The sequence below is a fragment of the Gigantopelta aegis genome, chromosome 9 (assembly GCF_016097555.1).
Source record: "Gigantopelta aegis isolate Gae_Host chromosome 9, Gae_host_genome, whole genome shotgun sequence".
Taxonomy (NCBI): domain Eukaryota; kingdom Metazoa; phylum Mollusca; class Gastropoda; order Neomphalida; family Peltospiridae; genus Gigantopelta; species Gigantopelta aegis.
The window spans coordinates 50,500,176-50,521,111 of record NC_054707.1 but is presented as its reverse complement, the minus strand read 5'-3'; the positions used below and the strand labels follow the sequence as shown (position 1 = coordinate 50,521,111).

Sequence of the window (20,936 nt, the reverse complement as noted above, 5' to 3'; positions counted from 1 at the left end):
ATTACTAAAAAATCCAAACTTCAACTCGTAAATATTACTAACAAATCCAAACTTCAACTCGTAAATATTACTAACAAATCGAAACCGAAGCTTACTCTGCAAGATCCTACTGGATTTAAACACAGACGAAAACAAAACTTCAGAAAACAGGATATAAATAGCTGTTCTACAATTTTAAGCAAGTGTGCGTTTACGCTCCACACTTCAACCTCTAACTGCCCCCCCCCCCCCACCCCCCACCCCCGTCCCCAAACACATTTATTTGAAATTGACATTTGACAAAAACAAGAACAAAACAAATCGTGAAACGATCATTTGTCAGTTAACCGTACGGGTTATGCCAGGCTTGCTGCCTCTTACCGTAAGACGTGTGCCAAGCCTGTTGCCTTTTAGCATTGTCAACAAACTGGTTTGCCTTTAACTTGTTCCCATAGTCGTACCACGGAGGGTGTAGGACCATGGAAGCAGACGGCCATCTACCAGCACCAAACGGCTCCTCTTCGCTTGTAACTCGCTTCCCGTACCCAAAATACCACCCTTGGTTTCCTTTGACGTCAGACAAGTGTCTATACCGTTTCCCGTAGTTGACGTGCCAGGCTTGTTGGCGCTTGGCGCCAGTCGATCGCTTCCTGGCGGGCCCAGAATTCCACGCTTCATCCTGCCTCTTCTTCAAGGCCAAACCAGAATCGTACAAGGTAGATGGGTTACCATACAACAAACCCCATAACACGTTTCCATCGGCTATGTCAGGGCCGGCCTGTTGGTAACGAAGGTACTGCTTTATGAAATTGTGTAATATGACTTGGTTATCAAATCTGGCTTGTTCCTCGAGTTCAGCTCGACCTGGAATATACAATCATACAGATACTTACTATAATACATAATATAATTGTATACAGATCAGGTATATCCAATAAAGCTGTGTTCTCATACACCACGGAAAGAAAAAAGAAAGAAATGTTTTATTTAACGACGCACTCAACACATTTTATTTACGGTCAAACATATTGTTAAAGACCACACAGATATATAGAGAGGAAACCCGCTGTCGCCACTACATGGGCTACTCTTTCCGATTAGCAGCAAGGGATCTTTTATTTGCGCTTCCCACAGGCAGGATAGCACAAACCATGGCCTTTGTTGAACCAGTTATGGATCACTGGTCGGTGCAAGTGGTTTACACCTACCCATTGAGCCTTGCGGATCACTCACTCAGGGTTTGGAGTCGGTATCTGGATTAAAAATCCCATGCCTCGACTGGGATCCGAACCCAGCACCTACCAGCCTGTAGACCGATGGCCTAACCACTACGCCACCGAGGCCGGTTCATACACCACGGATAGTGGAGGTATTCACATGTCCGAATATGGATACGTCATCCGGATATGGACAGTAATTTCAATCACTACATGTAGAAATCGAAATAATCGTATCCGGATATGAACACGATTATTTCGATCGCTCCATGTAGCGATTAAAATCGTACCATCACGCCAAAACGCACGCCGGAAGTTGGCAAATATAGCTTCCGGTGCTTGTTTCGTTTGGTATGACGTGTTGCCGTACAAATAGTGAATTTATAATCGTACATAATGTGAATACTACATTCGATTGTTTTTTTATACATAGGCCACATGATGAGATCTATATCCGTGTGTATGTGAACATAGCTGTATACTTGCGTTATGTCGTGCGGTTCGTTTTGGGATCGATCAACCTCGTTGGACATCAAATCCATGGAACTTTAGGATTAGTCCTTGTGATGGCAAGAATGCTCCCTTTCTTTGGTGTCGAAGAAATAATTATGTTAGAACCCAAATACTTGTTGTTTAAAATGTGCTGTGATGTTGTTAAACAGAATAATTAAAAAATGTCATAAAAATAAAATGCTTGATGAAATAAGATGATATTAAATTCAGGCGCGGATACAAGAGAGTTCATAAGGTCCCGTGACGGTAATGCAGGGGCCATGGAACGGAGATGGGGAGCTTATCCATTATGGTGCTCACAAGGTTGAACATAATTATATACTGAATTCATGAACTTCAAAGTTTTCTGGGGGAAGCTCAAACCCCACACCCCTACTTTTACAGGTTTGAGGCCTATGAGTAATTAATTTACTGGATTATATAAATGAACAGTTATCAGTTTTCAAGAAAATAATAATTTTATTAATTGTGAAATTACAGAAATGAAGTAACCCCAGGTGTCGAGTGCGTGCGTAACGTTTTAACATGCTCATGTACCACAGAGGTTTCAAGCATGTCCGCCCCGGGGTTCAATTTAGAAAACAGTCGGCTCAGAAATAAATAACTTGCAGTAACTTTCTTAATATGAAAAAGGCGATCTCTGTGGGAAGGACTATAGTTCGAAATAGCTGAAAGTGATAAATGTGTCTATGACCATTTTAGGGTTTAGTTATTTGTTGTAGAACGCTTTAGTTCCCACCGGATCAATAAGCTGTCACATGTCGTGATCCCAACCATGTTAATGACTTAAGTGCCGATATTTTCTCCATACCGTTAAACAAAGACTAATACAAAGTTTGTTTTGTTTAACGACACCACTAGAGCACTAATTTATTAATCAACGGCTATTGGATGTCAAACATATATCTACTCAAAAGAATTTAAGGGTCAAAAATTTATAACCAAATAAGTTTCAGAGTGTATTAGATTGATGATGTAAACTAAACCAAATTTTTTATTTATTGTTCCATATTTACAAAAAAACACAAATAAACGTCACTGTATACAAGAAAGTCACATGACATGGTGTCAAAGTTGAAGGTTGTCAAACATGGATTTTACACATTAGAACATTCGTTTAATAGTGTGTGAATCCACCCCTGGCGCGAATACACTCGACACATCGTTGCCTCATGCTGTTGATCAGACGTCTGAAGAACTCTTGGGGAATGGCCTGCCACTCTGCCATAAGAAGTTGACCCAGATCATGAAGGTTGGCCGGAGGGGCATGGTTATCCCGAACTCTCCTGCCTAATTCGTCCCAGGCGACTCTATTGGGGCCAAGTCAGGCGAATATGCTGGCCAATCCATCCTGGCGATACCTTGTTGTCTGAGAAAGTCCGTTACCACCCTGGCGCGGTGGGGTCTGGCATTGTCATCCTGCAAAACTGCCCCGCCGCCAATCTGCTGAAGGCCTGGGAGAACCAACGGCCGGATAATCTCATTCAGATAGCGGATTCCATTCAGATTGCCATCCACCACATAGAGGGGGGTCCTGTGGTGGATAGAGATGCCGCCCCACACCATGACACTGCCACCACCGAACCGGTGACGTCGTCTAACGTTAACGTCAGCGAAGCGCTCCCCAGGACGTCTGCAGACACGAACCCGACCGTCGTTGAACTGGAGACTAAACCTGGACTCATCAGTAAACATCACTCGACCCCACTGAACACGTTGCCACCGCAGATGAAGCGTGCACCAGTGACGTCTGGCCGTTCTGTGACGTGGTAGGAGTGGTGGTCGAACAGCCTGGCGACGGCAGCGTAGATTATTGGCTCTCAGACGATTGCGTATGGTTTGATCAGACACTCGAGTTCCAGTCGCAATCCGCAGATTGTCACGTAATCGGCGTGCAGTGGTTGTGCGTTGACGTGGAGCCATATTGGTGATGTAGCGGTCCTCTCTATTTGTAGTGCTTCGGGGTCTTCCCGAACGTGGACGATTTCGAACAGAATTCGTTGCTTGGTACCGTTGCCACAGTCGGCCAACGACACTCTGACTGACGCCAAGTCTCAGAGCAACATTTCTTTGCGTATTGCCATCCTGAAGCCAAGCAATAGCCCTTCCTCGATCTTCGATAGTCAGTTGACGTCGTACCATTGTCGAATTTGGAGTGTGCACCGTACACGAACGCAAGCTCCAATTATACGGAAATTCAGCATTGGGAACATGGAATACACATGCAAAGCGTGCAAATGAAGCGCTTTGTGAAAAAGCAAGTTATGGGCACTTAGCAGACCTTTCGCTTTTGCCATAATTTACGTGCAAATGTAAGCATGTTTTCGCCATTAGAACTAGTCGACAGTGTCAATGACAGTGGATTTTAATTCATTTATGGGTTGCTTAGACCCACTTTCGTCAAAATGGAACAATACCATGCGTGACATTATGGTCTAGCTAATATAATTGACATTCAGAAAATAATGTCGAAAATATCGTCTGACCCTTAAATTCTTTTGAGTAGTATATATGATCATTTTGACAGTCACAGAGATGAAACCCGCTACATTTTTCCATTAGTGGCAAGGCATCTTTTATATGCACCATCCCACAGACATGATAGCACATACCACGTCCTTTGATATACCAGTCGTGGTGCACTGGCTAGAGCGAGAAATAGCCCAATAGGCCCACCGACGGGGATCGATCCTAGACCAACCGCCCATAAAATTTAGTTTATATTAGTGCAGATGAGTAGCATATACCACTATTAAACGCTTTATCTTGTTTACAGGAGCGTAGCTAGGAGGGTTTTTTTTTAGGGTTTGGGTGGGGGGTGGGGGCAGATGAATTCTTGGAACGAATGATCATGGAAGGAGCAAGACACTAGGGGGTTCGGGGCATGCCCCCGGTGAATTTTGAAATCTAGAAGCTCTGAAATACCATTTTGCAGCCATTTCAGGGAGGTTACATACTTAAAACGTTAATATCAATATCCAGTCAATTTCTGTTATTTCTACCAGATTTGTTTTTGGGAGGCAACTACCCCCCCCCCCCCCCCTTGCCCCCCCCCCCCCTTGCCCCCCCCCCCTCCCCTCGCTAGCTATGACCCTGGTTTAACGACATCACTAATGTACACTGGTTTATTGAACACCGGCTATTGGATGTCAAACATTTGGTAATTTTGACATATAGTATTAGATAGGAAACCCGCTACATGTTTTCATTAGTAGCTAGGCAGGGCTTCTAGATTATGATAGCCCCACTCCGATGGCTAATGATATTCAATGTTGGGCTAGTTACTACTGCCATGCCCGATGGCTAGTGAAAACAACGTTGTCAAATGCTGCATGGAAGTCTCTTTTGTAAATATGAATATCCTGCACCCACTTCCACCCCCAATCTTAGTGTTTTTAATCTCTATCTCCATCTTTAGGTAACATATCCGATTATTACTATTACTATAAATTGTATTAAGTGAAGTAGGGCTAGTGAAATTTTAATCATGGTTAGTAAATGTTTTAAATCACTTATCCCATGGCTAGTGAATTTTGTAAAAATTCTAGAAACCCTGCAAGGGATTTTTTATATGCACCATTTCACAGAAATGATAGCACATATCACGAGAAATATCCCAATAGGCTCACCGACGAGGAGTTCAAGAACACCTTTTAAAAGTCATTTGTAATGACCGGCGATCATTTTGAATCTTGCCACATGTGAAATCTATTTTTCTCTCAAACATATTGTGAAGCTAGCATGTAATGTTATGTGCTGGATTACAATATGTTTGTTATCGATAGTATTTACATGTATGCACATTATCCACTATTCCTGCATCACATTAATGTTAGTTTAATAAATTTAACTGAAGTAATTTATCAGTCAGAAGACTATACAAATTACGTTTATGCTTGGTTAAATCTGAATATTGGCAGCCATTTTGAATTTGTTATTATTATTTATATATTTTTTTACTGTCTTTGAAGTTATTAATGGTGATATTTACATTCTGTATTATTCATATCATACTAACAGAGATTTCCAACCTTTAACTGAACTAATCCATTTGCTGGCAGACAATGATTACAACAATACTTAACAAAAGGTTCTAAGTATGACAAAGTGTGAAAATTTGTGGCCATGCATGTGTGTCCCTTTAAAATATCTTCTCTTAAAGCGGCGGTTTTATAATGACTAAAATATTCTCTCTCTCTTGTCATGTGAATTGTAAGAGGATATCTTGAATTATATGCCCCCCCCCCCCCCCCCCCCCCCCCCCCCCCCCCCTCCGCACATACATACACTTCCCAACATCCAATAAAGATGACCGACAGGTTAAGACGTGACGTTCAATTTTGTATTTGATATTCTTCCTCATATTGAAAAGACCTGATTGCTATATTAATGCAATTAATATTTTCTGTGTACTTTATAGGGGCAGGACGTGGCTCAATGGTATAAGCGTTCGCTTGATGTGCGGTCGGTGGACCCATTGGGCTATTTCTCGTTCCATCCAGTGCTCCACAACTGGTGTAACAAAGGCCGTGGTATGTACTATCCTGTCTGTGGGATGGTGCATATAAAAGATCCCTTGCTGCTAATCGAAAAGAGTAGCCCATGAAGTGGCGACAGCGGGTTTCCTCTCAATATATGTGTGGTACTTAACCATATGTCTGACGCCATATAACCGTAAATAAAATGTTTTGAGTGCGTCGTTAAATAAAACATTTTTTTTTTTTTATAATTGAAACAGACCAGATATAAATAGTTATATTCCAGCAAGGAATTTCCTGTACTTTATATTTTCTCACCCTCAATCCTGCGTCACCTTTATCCCCTATTGTAAGAAAAGAAACATACTATCCTCGCCCCTTCCCCATCCACCAGCAGCTTCAAAGACTCATTGTCACCCCTGCTTGATTCCGATCAGGATCTTCTACTGTATTATGCCATTAATATAACATGATGATGATGCAGTTGATATAACAGGTGCGACAGTTTGCCGTATGCGTCCCAAAACTTTGAGTTCTAGACCGAGGAAAACTTTCCCTCTACTCAGTGAGGACCTAGGCAAGGGCGAGTTCGTGTTTCATCAGCAGCTAGTGTCTAACACACTGTGATCACGGCACTAGAGGATACGAAAAGAAACCCGCTTGCAACACAGGTATCTCAGTACATCGATTAATTCTATTAAAGATAATTACTAAGAAGACAACTGTTATGGTGAAAAAACCCGTTCCCAGCAGGAAGTCTTATTTCTCTTTAAGTATTCTTCTATTCATCGTCGACCTTGCTTTATAAGTACTTTTCTTTCTGAACGTTTTCCAGCTGAAACAACATGTCTCTAACTTTATTTATTAAGTAGACGCATGTTGTTCTTCAAATAACCAGTTACGGATGACACAGAGCTCTGTGCCTAAAACAAATGAATGAAATGATAAAAGAGATGGCCAAATGGTATCTCGACTGGATTCAAGATAAGCCATTACAGCAGATGTATTTATGAAGGTCTTCAGGGAGAGATAAGGTGTCTGTTGGCGACTTGTTACGTTACGTCGACATTAAGTAGACAGCTGCACGCACAGATGATATGGATACAGACTGATCCGAGCCAAACGCGCCCCACGACTGTCGTGCATGATAATAGTTTGAAAAAAGTTCTTTAGTAATATACGTGAATCCTACAGCACGCATTTCGCTTCATCTGTTCAATGTAAACTTATTTATAAGTGTCGTATACATTATCGTTAATCGATTACTCTTTAAGATCAAATTTTGTTAAAAACTAGTAATAAAGATTAAAGTATACTCTCTCTCTTTCTCTCTCTCTCTCTCTCTCTCTCTCTCTCTCTCTCTCTCTCTCTCTCTCTCTCTCTCTCTCTGTATGTGTGGTGTGTGTCTGTTATACACAACACACACACACACACACACAGAGAGAGAGAGAGAGAGAGAGAGAGAGAGAGAGAGAGAGAGAGAGAGAGAGAGAGAGAGAGCGATTGATTAACAGGTTTTTCCAGGAATTCCTGTTATTGAACAACAATACTTAGTGTTTTCAGAAAATTCCCAATAATTAGTCCCTCTATATTGTACCAGTCTCGGAGTGTCACACTAACTTATTAAAAGTGGGAATTTCGCGTAAAAAGAAAACTGTAAAGTGCACGTCTGTGCAATAAATTCGACTGTCCCCCCATTGTGACTAATGATATCGTAGTGCCTCGCCGACTTGGACATGAAGCAACACTATGTGGTGTCCATGCGACCCTCTGTCTGCATACGTTAAGGTCTACTGTTTGTCATCGCTTTTTGATTGTTCAGACGAAAGGTCGTTTTGACACATGTTGAAGTAACAGACCCTAGTTTCAACCTGTGAAATAGACACTAAGTTTGATTAATATACCAACCTGTAACACAGTTGAATAAAGTTACAATAGAGTGAAATAAGAATCTGTTATTTTGAAATAGAGGAAATGGCCTTAAAAGGTAGACTAAAACTCGTCTCCATAACCGTTACTTCTCAGAGATACGTGAGCGTTTTTGAAAATAAAAAAAATACATTTCGAATTATTAGAAACACCAGGATCACCAGAAACCATTCGGATGCACATTTAAAAAAAACCCCAAAAAGGTTCTGTCTCCTGAACAGTAGCGTTGATTTAATCTGCTGATGGAGATTTTTACATGAGAGTTTCCAGTAAGATTTTAATTATATAGATGGCATTATCGCCAACTGGGGATTAGCTAGGCTTTCTAAAGGCATCTTCAACGCTGAAGGATTCGCTTCGAAAACTAATTTTCCTCGAATATGTCTGCAGATGCTAATTGTGAGTCTTACGGAAAACATTTTTCTAAACTGCAATATAGAAAAGAATAACTCATTTTCGTCGTAAATGTGAATGCTCGTAGCGTGTTTTTTATTTTTATTATTTATTTTTTGTAACGAATTAAATCCTCAAGGGAACAGCGATGCAACGTCAACGTATTTAATGCTATAAGCACTTTGAAGAACGACGGGATTGATGTGATTGTTTCAGCAATTTAATATCGGTATTATTTTTTTTACAAACTCTAATGACAAAATAAGCGCATAATGTAATATAAAATGATATTAAAACGATTTTCATTAACGAAGTAATGATTTCATCAAGCAATCTTGTTTTCTATTATATCCCCATCGTATACACTTTTAAGACTTGAACGACAATTAGATATATTAACTTACAAGTGTCACGAATCTGTGCTACTGGACACCCACACATACCTTTACAGTAATAACGATATCTTTAATTCTATTTCTGAACGGCAAATCATTTCCTTTTACCGATTGGTTTGGCCTCCGCCAGTCTGTCAATTTTTCCTTTGAAATCGGTCTTCTGCTAGAGTTGTCATTCGATTCTTCTGAAACTTGGTACAAATATCCACAAAAAAATGTTAAAATTTGTTTTGTTTCTTACGACGCCATTAGAGTACATTGATTTATTAATCACCGGCTATTGGATGTTTAACATTTGGTAATTTTCCCATATAGTCTTACAAAGAAAACCCGCTACATTCTTCCATTAGTAGCATATGATCTTTTATAAGCACCATCCCACAGACAGGATAGCACACACCACAGCCTTTCATATATGAGCTGTGGTGCACTGGCTGGAACAACGTCATAATCTAGGTATTACCTCTATTAGTAATAAAGAACTATTTTGGAATTTTTTTTTTTTTTTTAATTACATTAGCTCAACTATGACATTCGTCAGCGGTTTTTCCAGTGTCCGTTCGTCGTTCGACCGTCACTGGAATCAGTTCATCAACGTTTCCATTTAAGTCTATCTTCTCTGAGAGTTTTCATTGGATTGTTCTAAGAGTTCATACTATGATCTCTTGGAGCATTCCACAAACTAATTCAGAGACATTGCGGAAATATAAACAATGTTTATATATAGTGGATACTCCCCGAGTGTCTTGTGATATCATAATTTATCAGCACGAGTTGATAAAAGTATGAAATCCGAGGCTTGCGGAGATATCGCAGGAGATATCGCAAATTATAGTGCCAGCGATATCTCCTACAAAAACATTTAATGGATGATAAATATAATTTATTTAAATAAAAAATTGAAAGTCTATCTTCTCCTAGTTTTGATCGAATAGTTCTAAAACTTGCAACTATGCTTTTTCGAGGCAGTCTCCAATTTTTAAAAATTTAAATATAAATTTAACATTCTATCACCCCCATCTTTTGCCATCCATTAGGTGTTCGGAAAAGGTGACTATATATCCTGTTTCACGAATTACACCCATGACGAGCATATAACATAGTTAACAACGAGTATATAGTTAACAATTACGATCTGTATTCATCTTGATGAAGTATGTAAAATATTTTCACCCTAAAAGATGAAATCATATGTACAAAATTAAACTAGGGTATATGACCTAATATTCCTCAGCGACTTTTCAAAAGGAATATATAATCAGGGTTTATTTGCATTAAAATAGTTAAACAATACTACATACAATATATTCCAGCAGAACAAACAATCGTTCGAAAGTGTGTCCGATCATAAGAGTACAAGACAGGGAGCAAAACATCAAATTCGGGCGAAAATGATACTGATATTCGGCAAAAATGTGGTAACCTGAGACTTTGTTTTACAATATATTTTCATCATTTTAACATCAAAATTAGTTTTCTTCTTCGTCGTCGTACGCTCAGACACAGTGGCTCGAACAAAAGTTGCTGTATTCCGTAGGTTCTCCAAGGGGCCAAAGAGTTTCTCCTTCAAGGGTTATCTGAAGGCCAGATTGTTTTTCTCTGGTTCTGGTAGGTGTGACAGTTGTGATCCATATAAAAATGCGTAGTGATTCGTTTGCAATCCTATATAGCTGTTTGGCAGTAATGCTAATATAAATAAATGTTATCCAAATTCAGCCATTTTCGTTTAATTCGGGCAAAAGCCCTACAAAAATGGGGCCCGTACGCCTTTTTCCGTTCAACATACTATACATTCCGAACATTTATTAAAAGTAGATTACCTGTATATTTGATTTTTCTTCTTCATCTATTACTATATTATAAAATATGTCACTGCTCAAAGGTTTAGTGTATCCCAGGTGTTAGCTGCTAATTAGAATTTGCTGAAAGGTCAGACTAATGAGTTCAAAAAAATCGATACCGGATGCTGCTAATAAGATGAGCCTTATTGCAGTCTTATTAGGTGAGTTGTGTTTCACGCAGTTCATTACACAGATGATATAATGAAAAGCAAAACTTGAACTTGAACTTATAGTTATACACTGGACAACATAAGAAACACGAATATTAATTAACACCGTTTACAATGGGAATATCACAGTTTATGATGGTGGCAGCGCCTTTTACAATGATAATGACATAGTGTACGACAGGAACAACACATTTTATGATGGTGGCAGCACCTTTTACAATGGTAATGACATAGTGTACGGCAGGACCAACACAGTTTATGATGGTGGCAGCACCTTTTACAATGGTAATGACATAGTGTACGACAGGAACAACACAGTTTATGATGGTGGCAGCACCTTTTACAATGGTAATGACATAGTGTACGGCAGGACCAACACAGTTTATGATGGTGGCAGCACCTTTTACAATGGTAATGACATAGTGTACGACAGGAACAACACAGTTTATGATGGTGGCAGCACCTTTTACAATGGTAATGACATAGTGTACGACAGGAACAACACAGTTTATGATGGTGGCAGCACCTTTTACAATGGTAATGACATAGTGTACAGCAGGAACAACACATTTTATGATGGTGGCAGCACCTTTTACAATGGTAATGACATAGTGTACGACAGGAACAACACATTTTATGATGGTGGCAGCACCTTTTACAATGGTAATGACATAGTGTACGACAGGAACAACACATTTTATGATGGTGGCAGCACCTTTTACAATGGTAATGACATAGTGTACGACAGGACCAACACAGTTTATGATGGTGGCAGCACCTTTTACAATGGTAATGACATAGTGTACGACAGGAACAACACAGTTTATGATGGTGGCAGCACCTTTTACAATGGTAATGACATAGTGTACGACAGGAACAACACATTTTGTGATGGTGGCAGCACCTTTTACAATGGTAATGACATAGTGTACGGCAGGAACAACACATTTTATGATGGTGGCAGCACCTTTTACAATGGTAATGACATAGTGTACGGCAGGAACAACACATTTTATGATGGTGGCAGCACCTTTTACAATGGTAATGACATAGTGTACGACAGGAACAACACAGTTTATGATGGTGGCAGCACCTTTTACAATGGTAATGACTTAGTGTACGGCAGGATAAACAGTTTATAATGGTAGCAGCACCTTTTACAATGGTAATGACATAGTGTACGGCAGGACCAACACAGTTTATGATGGTAGCAGCACCTTTTACAATGGTAATGACATAGTGTACGACAGGAACAACACAGTTTATGATGGTGGCAGCACCTTTTACAATGGTAATGACATAGTGTACGGCAGGACCAACACAGTTTATGATGGTGGCAGCACCTTTTACAATGGTAATGACTTAGTGTACGGCAGGATAAACAGTTTATGATGGTGGCAGCACCTTTTACAATGGTAATGACATAGTGTACGACAGGAACAACACATTTTATGATGGTGGCAGCACCTTTTACAATGGTAATGACATAGTGTACGGCAGGACCAACACAGTTTATGATGGTGGCAGCACCTTTTACAATGGTAATGACATAGTGTACGACAGGAACAACACAGTTTATGATGGTGGCAGCACCTTTTACAATGGTAATGACATAGTGTACGGCAGGAACAACACAGTTTATGATGGTGTGAGCACCTTTTACAATGGTAATGCCATAGTGTACGGCAGGACCAACACAGTTTATGATGGTGGCAGCACCTTTTACAATGGTAATGACATAGTGTACGGCAGGACCAACACAGTTTATGATGGTGGCAGCACCTTTTACAATGGTAATGACATAGTGTACGACAGGAACAACACAGTTTATGATGGTGGCAGCACCTTTTACAATGGTAATGACATAGTGTACGACAGGAACAACACATTTTATGATGGTGGCAGCACCTTTTACAATGGTAATGACATAGTGTACGGCAGGAACAACACAGTTTATGATGGTGGCAGCACCTTTTACAATGGTAATGACATAGTGTACGACAGGAACAACACATTTTATGATGGTGGCAGCACCTTTTACAATGGTAATGACATAGTGTACGACAGGAACAACACAGTTTATGATGGTGGCAGCACCTTTTACAATGGTAATGACATAGTGTACGGCAGGACCAACACAGTTTATGATGGTGGCAGCACCTTTTACAATGGTAATGACTTAGTGTACGGCAGGATAAACAGTTTATGATGGTAGCAGCACCTTTTACAATGGTAATGACATAGTGTACGGCAGGACCAACACAGTTTATGATGGTAGCAGCACCTTTTACAATGGTAATGACATAGTGTACGACAGGAACAACACAGTTTATGATGGTAGCAGCACCTTTTACAATGGTAATGACATAGTGTACGGCAGGACCAACACAGTTTATGATGGTGGCAGCACCTTTTACAATGGTAATGACATAGTGTACGACAGGAACAACACATTTTATGATGGTGGCAGCACCTTTTACAATGGTAATGACATAGTGTACGGCAGGACAAGGCAGTAAAAAAAAAAAAAAAAAAAAAAAAACGGCAGGACCAACACAGTTTATGATGGTGGCAGCACCTTTTACAATGGTAATGACTTAGTGTACGGCAGGATAAACAGTTTATGATGGTAGCAGCACCTTTTACAATGGTAATGACATAGTGTACGGCAGGATCAACAGTTTATGATGGTGGCAGCACCTTTTACAATGGTAATGACATAGTGTACGACAGGAACAACACATTTTATGATGGTGGCAGCACCTTTTACAATGGTAATGACATAGTGTACGGCAGGACCAACACAGTTTATGATGGTGGCAGCACCTTTTACAATGGTAATGACATAGTGTACGGCAGGAACAACACAGTTTATGATGGTGTGAGCACCTTTTACAATGGTAATGACATAGTGTACGGCAGGACCAACACAGTTTATGATGGTGGCATCACCTTTTACAATGGTAATGACATAGTGTACGGCAGGAACAACACAGTTTATGATGGGGATAACACATTTTACAGTGTGAATAACATGTTGGTTTTTTACAATGGGAAAAACACATTTTACAATGGAGACCCCCCCCCCCCCCCGCCCCTTATCTTGTACGTTATGCACGTCTTCCATCTAGCCTAGGCACTGATATGTTTTTTTTAAATTATTAATCTAATTAATTATATATTTTTATATTCTTTTATGCTCCACACATTACAATTAGGCCACATTCGCCGATAATACACGTTAACGAAATTCTCCCTGAACTCCTCGAGTGTTTTAATAGCCTTTCAGATAATGAAACGGAAATATTTGTATTCCCCTTCAAATATCAAACCAGCTGCTGAACGATATCTATGAAGTGCGTCTGTGCCATGCGATCTTCAGTCTGCTTTCTCTTGCCCGAATCTGAACGACAAAACAGTAATACATGGTGTGGACCGCATCTCTGCACAATACAAAGTAGAATGGGCATTTGGCAAAAGTGTGGTTGATTCTACGAATCTCTATCTAGTGCCTCGTAATAAAGGAGGACAGCCACTCCCAAGAAGATCCTTTACTTCATCCCTCTTGCACCATCAACAAGAGCTCATTAGAATAAGTTCAGGCTGTGATGAGATGCACTCATGAATCACTGTCAATACAGAACAGTTGGTGTTTTGTGTGTGTAATTATATATTACGTGTGAGGTGTTTTTGTTTTGTTTTGTTTGGTTGTTTGTAATATAGCCCAGATATGAAACAGTAAATACAAAAGATAATCCGCTGTTGGACTTAATTACATACCACAATCAGCTATCGATTGCAAAAACGTTTGATTCACATCGTTATTTTATGGTTGTATAAAGTTCATATAATCCTGGGACAGACAGTTAGAAAACTCATTATTTTTGTTTTGGAACCATAATGTAGTGCAGAAACTCGACGACTTACAAATACAAGTGCGTCAGAATCAGATGGATAAAAGTTCATATATATTGTTTTTCAAAATACCATCCATTCCTGCTAAATACAGGAATCATTTATGGTAATCATCTGCTGAACAGTTTAAGTTACTTAATGGTAAAAATGGTTAAACTAACTTTAACCCCCCCCCCCAAACCACAACAACACCCCAAAAAACCAAACAAAACAAAAGAATCCCCCCCCCCCCAAAAAAAAAAACCCAACAAAAAACAACAACAAGAAGAAAAAACAAAAAAACAAACAACGAAAACTCCACCACAAAACAATAACCACCACACCCCCCCCCCCCCCCCCCCAAATAAAAAAGAGAAGAAAGAAAAGCCCAACAAAAAACAAAACACAAAACCCCCAAACACCCTTAATAAACCTAATGAACAAAACACTGATCTATAGCACCTTTATGTCTCATATCTACAGAGTATTAACACCGGCCGCCGTTTTCCTTTACACGTAAAAGGTGTATTAATTAAGGCATCTTACATCGAATATCTTCTTCAAACGCAACACGCCATCATAAGCTTATTCGCACGAGAATACCAAATCAATTTGTTTTCTTTTTTTCAATTTGTGATTACCGTCGAAAACCTACTAACCTTAATGTAACCCGATAAGTTATATAAAGCAGTATTGTTCTAAATATTTCTGATTATGAATTACTATCCCTCTTCTTGACGTTCGTTATAACGGAGATTTACTTAAAACCGATTTGATTTGCCCGGCGTTCGTCCGTCTGTCAATTTTTCAATTGCAACAATCTATCTTGTCCTAGACTTTTGACTGGATTGTTTTTGAAACATGGTACTGTGATTCTCCACAGACTGCTAAAACATATTTTGGTAATGTTGAACTTTTAAAGTCCTAATTTGATATTACAAGGTTGTCTTTACAAATTATCATCTAATAGAAACAAAATTGAAACTTAAATATTGAAAGGCCTCTCGTTTAAAGCTTTAGTTTCAGATCAACTAACATTTCCGGTTAGCAACTAATATATAACTCCCCCGCCACTAGCTAGTTTCCACTTCCGATGTCCGTGTGATGACATCTAAATTATACACCCAAAATAAAACGAGTTTGGTATTGCAGACCTGGTTTTACATTTTATCCTGAGCTTTCAGCTGTCGCCAATTTACTTAATAATCCCTGATACAAAGACAAATGGGAGTTATTTATTAATACAGAGTATTGCTCCCAATTAAGGGTCTTTTTTCATATCTTCTTTCTCAGTAAGGCATTACATATGAATAACTGGGAAACGAAGCGTACCACTTCAATAAATATTGATATAGCTCGAGGATGGAAAACCTCTTATGGGAATTAGCTCAATAGGAGGTCTTACGATGACCAACGTCAGATACTGGCGATGTTTTCACGCAATTCTATGGACTCCAGACATTTATTAAATATTGATATAGCTCGAGGATGGAAAACCTCTTATGGGAATTAGCTCAATAGGAGGTCTTACGATGACCAACGTCAGATACTGGCGATGTTTTCACGCAATTCCATGGACTCCAGACATTTATTAAATATTGATATAGCTCGAGGATGGAAAACCTCTTATGGGAATTAGCTCAATAGGAGGTCTTACGATGACCAACGTCAGATACTGGCGATGTTTTCACGCAATTCCATGGACTCCAGACATTTATTAAATATTGATATAGCTCGAGGATGGAAAACCTCTTATGGGAATTAGCTCAATAGGAGGTCTTACGATGACCAACGTCAGATACTGGCGATGTTTTCACGCAATTCCATGGACTCCAGACATTTATTAAATATTTATATTGCATTAACTAATAACTAATGCACAGATTCGTTAATACACATACAATGCACATGAGTATCTAAACACTATAATGACCCAGAAAAACAACCCAGAAAAAAATACTCATCGGCTATTGGGTGTTAAACAAAGGTATGTATTATTTACATTAAGAATAAAAGTATATAATTGTGTAAAAACACAGTGTAAAGAACTGTTGGAAAAATATAATATAATAGAAATATACTAGTCACAACAAGTTAATAGTCAGTAGGGATTTTCACCCTGCTTTTTAAAACGTGTAAAAAATATCAGGGCAGTGACAGATAATGAAAAATATGTTACAGACATGGTCAAAACATGAACGATTGCACATGTATCAGCTTTTTTTCATAGCTTCTTTCGTCGTTGACAGAAAGTGTCTCGCAAAAGGATAAACAATGTTTTAAATGTTTTACTTTTTAAAACTGTTTTTTTTATGTTTAACACTTTTTCATGTTTAAATTGGGTAGTAGGGCCTCCACAAGTCCAAACTATTAGACTCGAGTACTCGAGGGTCAAATTCTGATAATGAGACATAGGAATAAAGTAAACTAACATTATGCACTTTAATTCCAGCGCTGAACATGGATGCCAAATCATGCCATTGAATTGCATTCCATACATTCGACTTTTGTTTTCCCTCCATGTCTCACTGTCCTATAATATAAGCGGCGGTAAGCTTATGGCAAAATGACGTTAAAACAATATAATTAAATGAGAGTACACTTCCTTGCACGGTACTCGAGTCCTGTGAACGAACTCGAGACTTGCTAGTCATGGCCCGTGCCAGAGTGCTCGCGGAGACCCTGTTGGAAAAGGCGGGTATAAATTCACTTGCAATCTAGTTTCAGATAACCATGTTCCATAAGACGTAAACTGAGCATCGTGGACCATGGTGAAGCCCTGGCCTGGTTTAACAATGGCGTATCCACGCGAGAAGTGGCGAGACGTCTACAACTTGCAAGTGAACTACTCCGCTATCCAACGGCTGCCAAAGCGTTTCTGTACCACTAGCAGACCGGTACAGCAACCCGGCTCGAAGACGCAGTATCTAATGTGTATATTAATGTGTATATATTAAACAAATTTGTATTTCAATCACAATATTTTTAAAACTTCAACATTAATTCTCGATGGAATTAAAACTATTCTGTCATAATAATTTCTGTTACTCGATATATCGTTTCTCGTCGGATTCAGATGATGATCACACCAGACTAAAATGTGTCGCACTATACGTACTACTATTACTATTTCTACTACCACCATTAACTTTGAACATTTTATTATTAGTGTTACAATTAAGATCATATATACAAGTAACTGTATATAACATGAATTATTACATGTTATTATGTATATATATATACTCTTCAAAATAAGTAGGGGATATTCAAATATAACACAATATAACGGAGATGTATTAATTTTTATTGCAATAATAATTAATGGTAAAACACAAGCACTCATGTGACAAGGGATTGGTATTAAAGATCACAGCCAGGATAGTGAGGTAGGTCCGAGAGGTAGTGAGATAGGTAATGTGTTTGCATCCCGTTACTGGCTCCCACCTGGACTACATTTTACCGGTTTAATGGGAAGGTGTAAGGTGAGTACACCGGCTTCACTCTCACTAATCACTAACATGTAGCCATGAACTCACTGTCCTTGGAGTGAGGACAAGGAAGTGTTTGTGAATATTAAAACAACTAAAAACGTAATTTTCTAGTGTTTGTTTACATGATAATACTGATAAAATACATGATGTTTGGCTACAGTGGTTATTTACTAACATATTTGGAAACTCTTGTGCTTAAACTCTGCAATTTAACCTGATAATTGAAAAACAAAACCCCGTCTCCGAGTCGCCTTTTGAAAAGTTCGTCATCTTCCGCTCCGACAAGAATAAAAAAAACCAATGCATGAACAGAAGTATTTATTATTTAATTTTCACTAAGACAAACTTTGATTTATTTGTACTTTGAAATTGTTCAATTTGCAGAAACTTCATGACTTGATACATACTAGTACTTTCTTATAATTAAAATGCTAGAAAAGAATTAAAACAAAATGAAAACGACCAACAACTATGTTTTTAGTCACTTTAATTGGACACAAATAAGAGAGAGAGAGAGAAAAATTATAGTTATAAAATGAGTAATACATTGTTTGAAAAATGTGCCCCCTCCGTTAAAGATCGCCATTCGCCTTTGTAATAGATGTTATCATGTATGCAGGCGCCACCATAAGAAGCAACATTCAGGGTGTATACTAACAAATAAAATCACATTGATAACAATAATAACTTAGGGGACTCAAACGTCTACATGCAGCCTTTCAATCAACAAAGTCATTCGCATTTATCACCTGGTAGCGTTTACCGTGGGATGAAAGGTTCAAGTACAACCAACGTTTCATTCCACAGATACCGCTACCAGTCCAGCCATTGGTGGTAGGTTACGAGAAGTTACTTGTCAGATGTAACAACATTTTATGACAACTAATCTGTCACATTTATTACCAATGACAGGACTGGTAACATTAACCGTGAAATGAAAAGTTGGGTGCACCCCGAACTCTGACCTGCTGAGATAATATTTGGTGTACTGATGTACAGACGTACGCACGAACAAACATTGTAACATAATATACTGATGGAAACAAACGAGGGATCACACTAACATTAACAACAACAACGAAACCATTATTCATAGTGTCGGAAAGGTAACTGTGTTGCTGACGTTCAATATCACATTATATCTTTGTATTGTATACACACATTACGACTCCAATAGTGACTGATATTTGGTCTACAACACCAAGTGTTCCCTTATTTCTGTCTCTTTTCGTTATGTCTGTATAAAATACATCTTTGTATTGGATACATACGACTCTAATAGTGACTGATATTTGGTCTACAACACCAAGTGTTCCCTTATTTCTTTCTATTTTCGTTATGTGTGTATAAAATACATCTTTGTATTGCATACATACGACTCTAATAGTGACTGATATTTGGTCTACAACACCAAGTGTTCCCTTATTTCTGTCTCTTTTCGTTATGTCTGTATAAAATACATCTTTGTATTGCATACATACGACTCTAATAGTGACTGATATTTGGTCTACAACACCAAGTGTTCCCTTATTTCTGTCTCTTTTCGTTATGTCTGTATAAAATACATCTTTGTATTGCATACATACGACTCTAATAGTGACTGATATTTGGTCTACAACACCAAATGTTCCCTTATTTCTTTCTATTTTCGTTATGTCTCTTTTCGTTATGTCTGTATAAAATACATCTTTGTATTGTATACATACATCCCAACTCTAGTAGCCACTGATATTTGGTCTAAACTACCAAGTGTCCCCTTATTTCTTTTTCTTACTATATACATCTGTAACGGTTCACTGCCTGGAATTAATTTTTAAAATTAAAAAACATAAATCTTTAGTTTACCAATGTTCATCCCAGAAACACTACCGAGGACCAAAGCCCCCGAGCACATTACTGACATTCAATCCCGAATTGTACTTTTGTATTTTATACAGGCATAACGATGCTAATACAATACAATACAATACAGTACAATAGTAACTGGTGTTTGGTCTACAATCCCAAGTGTTCCCTCATTTCGTTATCTTGCTATACATATGTAGCGGTTAGCTGCATGGAATTAATTTTTAAATTGAAAAAAAAAATCTTTAGCTTACCAATGTTCATCCCAGCAACACTAGTGAGGACCAAAATCCCGAACACGGTGATGAGGACCAGGGATCGAGGGAGGACCTGCATGCTGTGTCGTCGGTGTGGCGGTGAACCTAAAGCCATGGGCGCTAGGCGTCTTTTTATATCTAGTTAGCTGCATGCTAATGAGACTTTAACACTGTGTTTGTTTTGTGTTAACTAATCAATAGCAGCGCGGCGGCCGCTGTGTTCCCACCCAGCCGGCTGTCTCAGGAGGAGAGGAAAACCGCAGACAACAACCTATAGCAAATAAGCTAGAAGTCACTGGCATCGTGCTAACAGATCACTCTGTGGGTTGTGTTTCACATGATTTCGGTTATTCTGGAATCCTGCTTAGAACCCGGGGGATGACAAATCGACTGTTAGTTCAAACCCACTTCACTGATATTGTCTTCTTTCTGTGTTAAAGACGGGGTGTAGCTCACTGGTTAGAGCGCTCACCTAAAGGTGCGATGTACAGTATGGTTGATCTTCCTGGTTTATCCCTATCTCAGGCAGTG

The 20,936-nt window shown here is 38.9% G+C and overlaps 1 protein-coding gene across 1 annotated transcript; it reads right to left on the bottom strand.

Moving 5' to 3' along the window:
* Positions 1–266: 266 nt before the first annotated feature.
* LOC121382237 lies at positions 267–20,695 on the bottom strand. The gene is made up of 2 exons (XM_041511762.1): positions 20,403–20,695; positions 267–843 (listed from the first exon to the last, which is right to left on the bottom strand). The coding sequence occupies exons 1-2, from the start codon at positions 20,518–20,520 to the stop codon at positions 323–325; spliced, it is 639 nt and encodes a 212-aa protein (XP_041367696.1). The 5' UTR covers positions 20,521–20,695; the 3' UTR covers positions 267–322.
* Between the last annotated feature and the right edge of the window lie 241 nt (positions 20,696–20,936).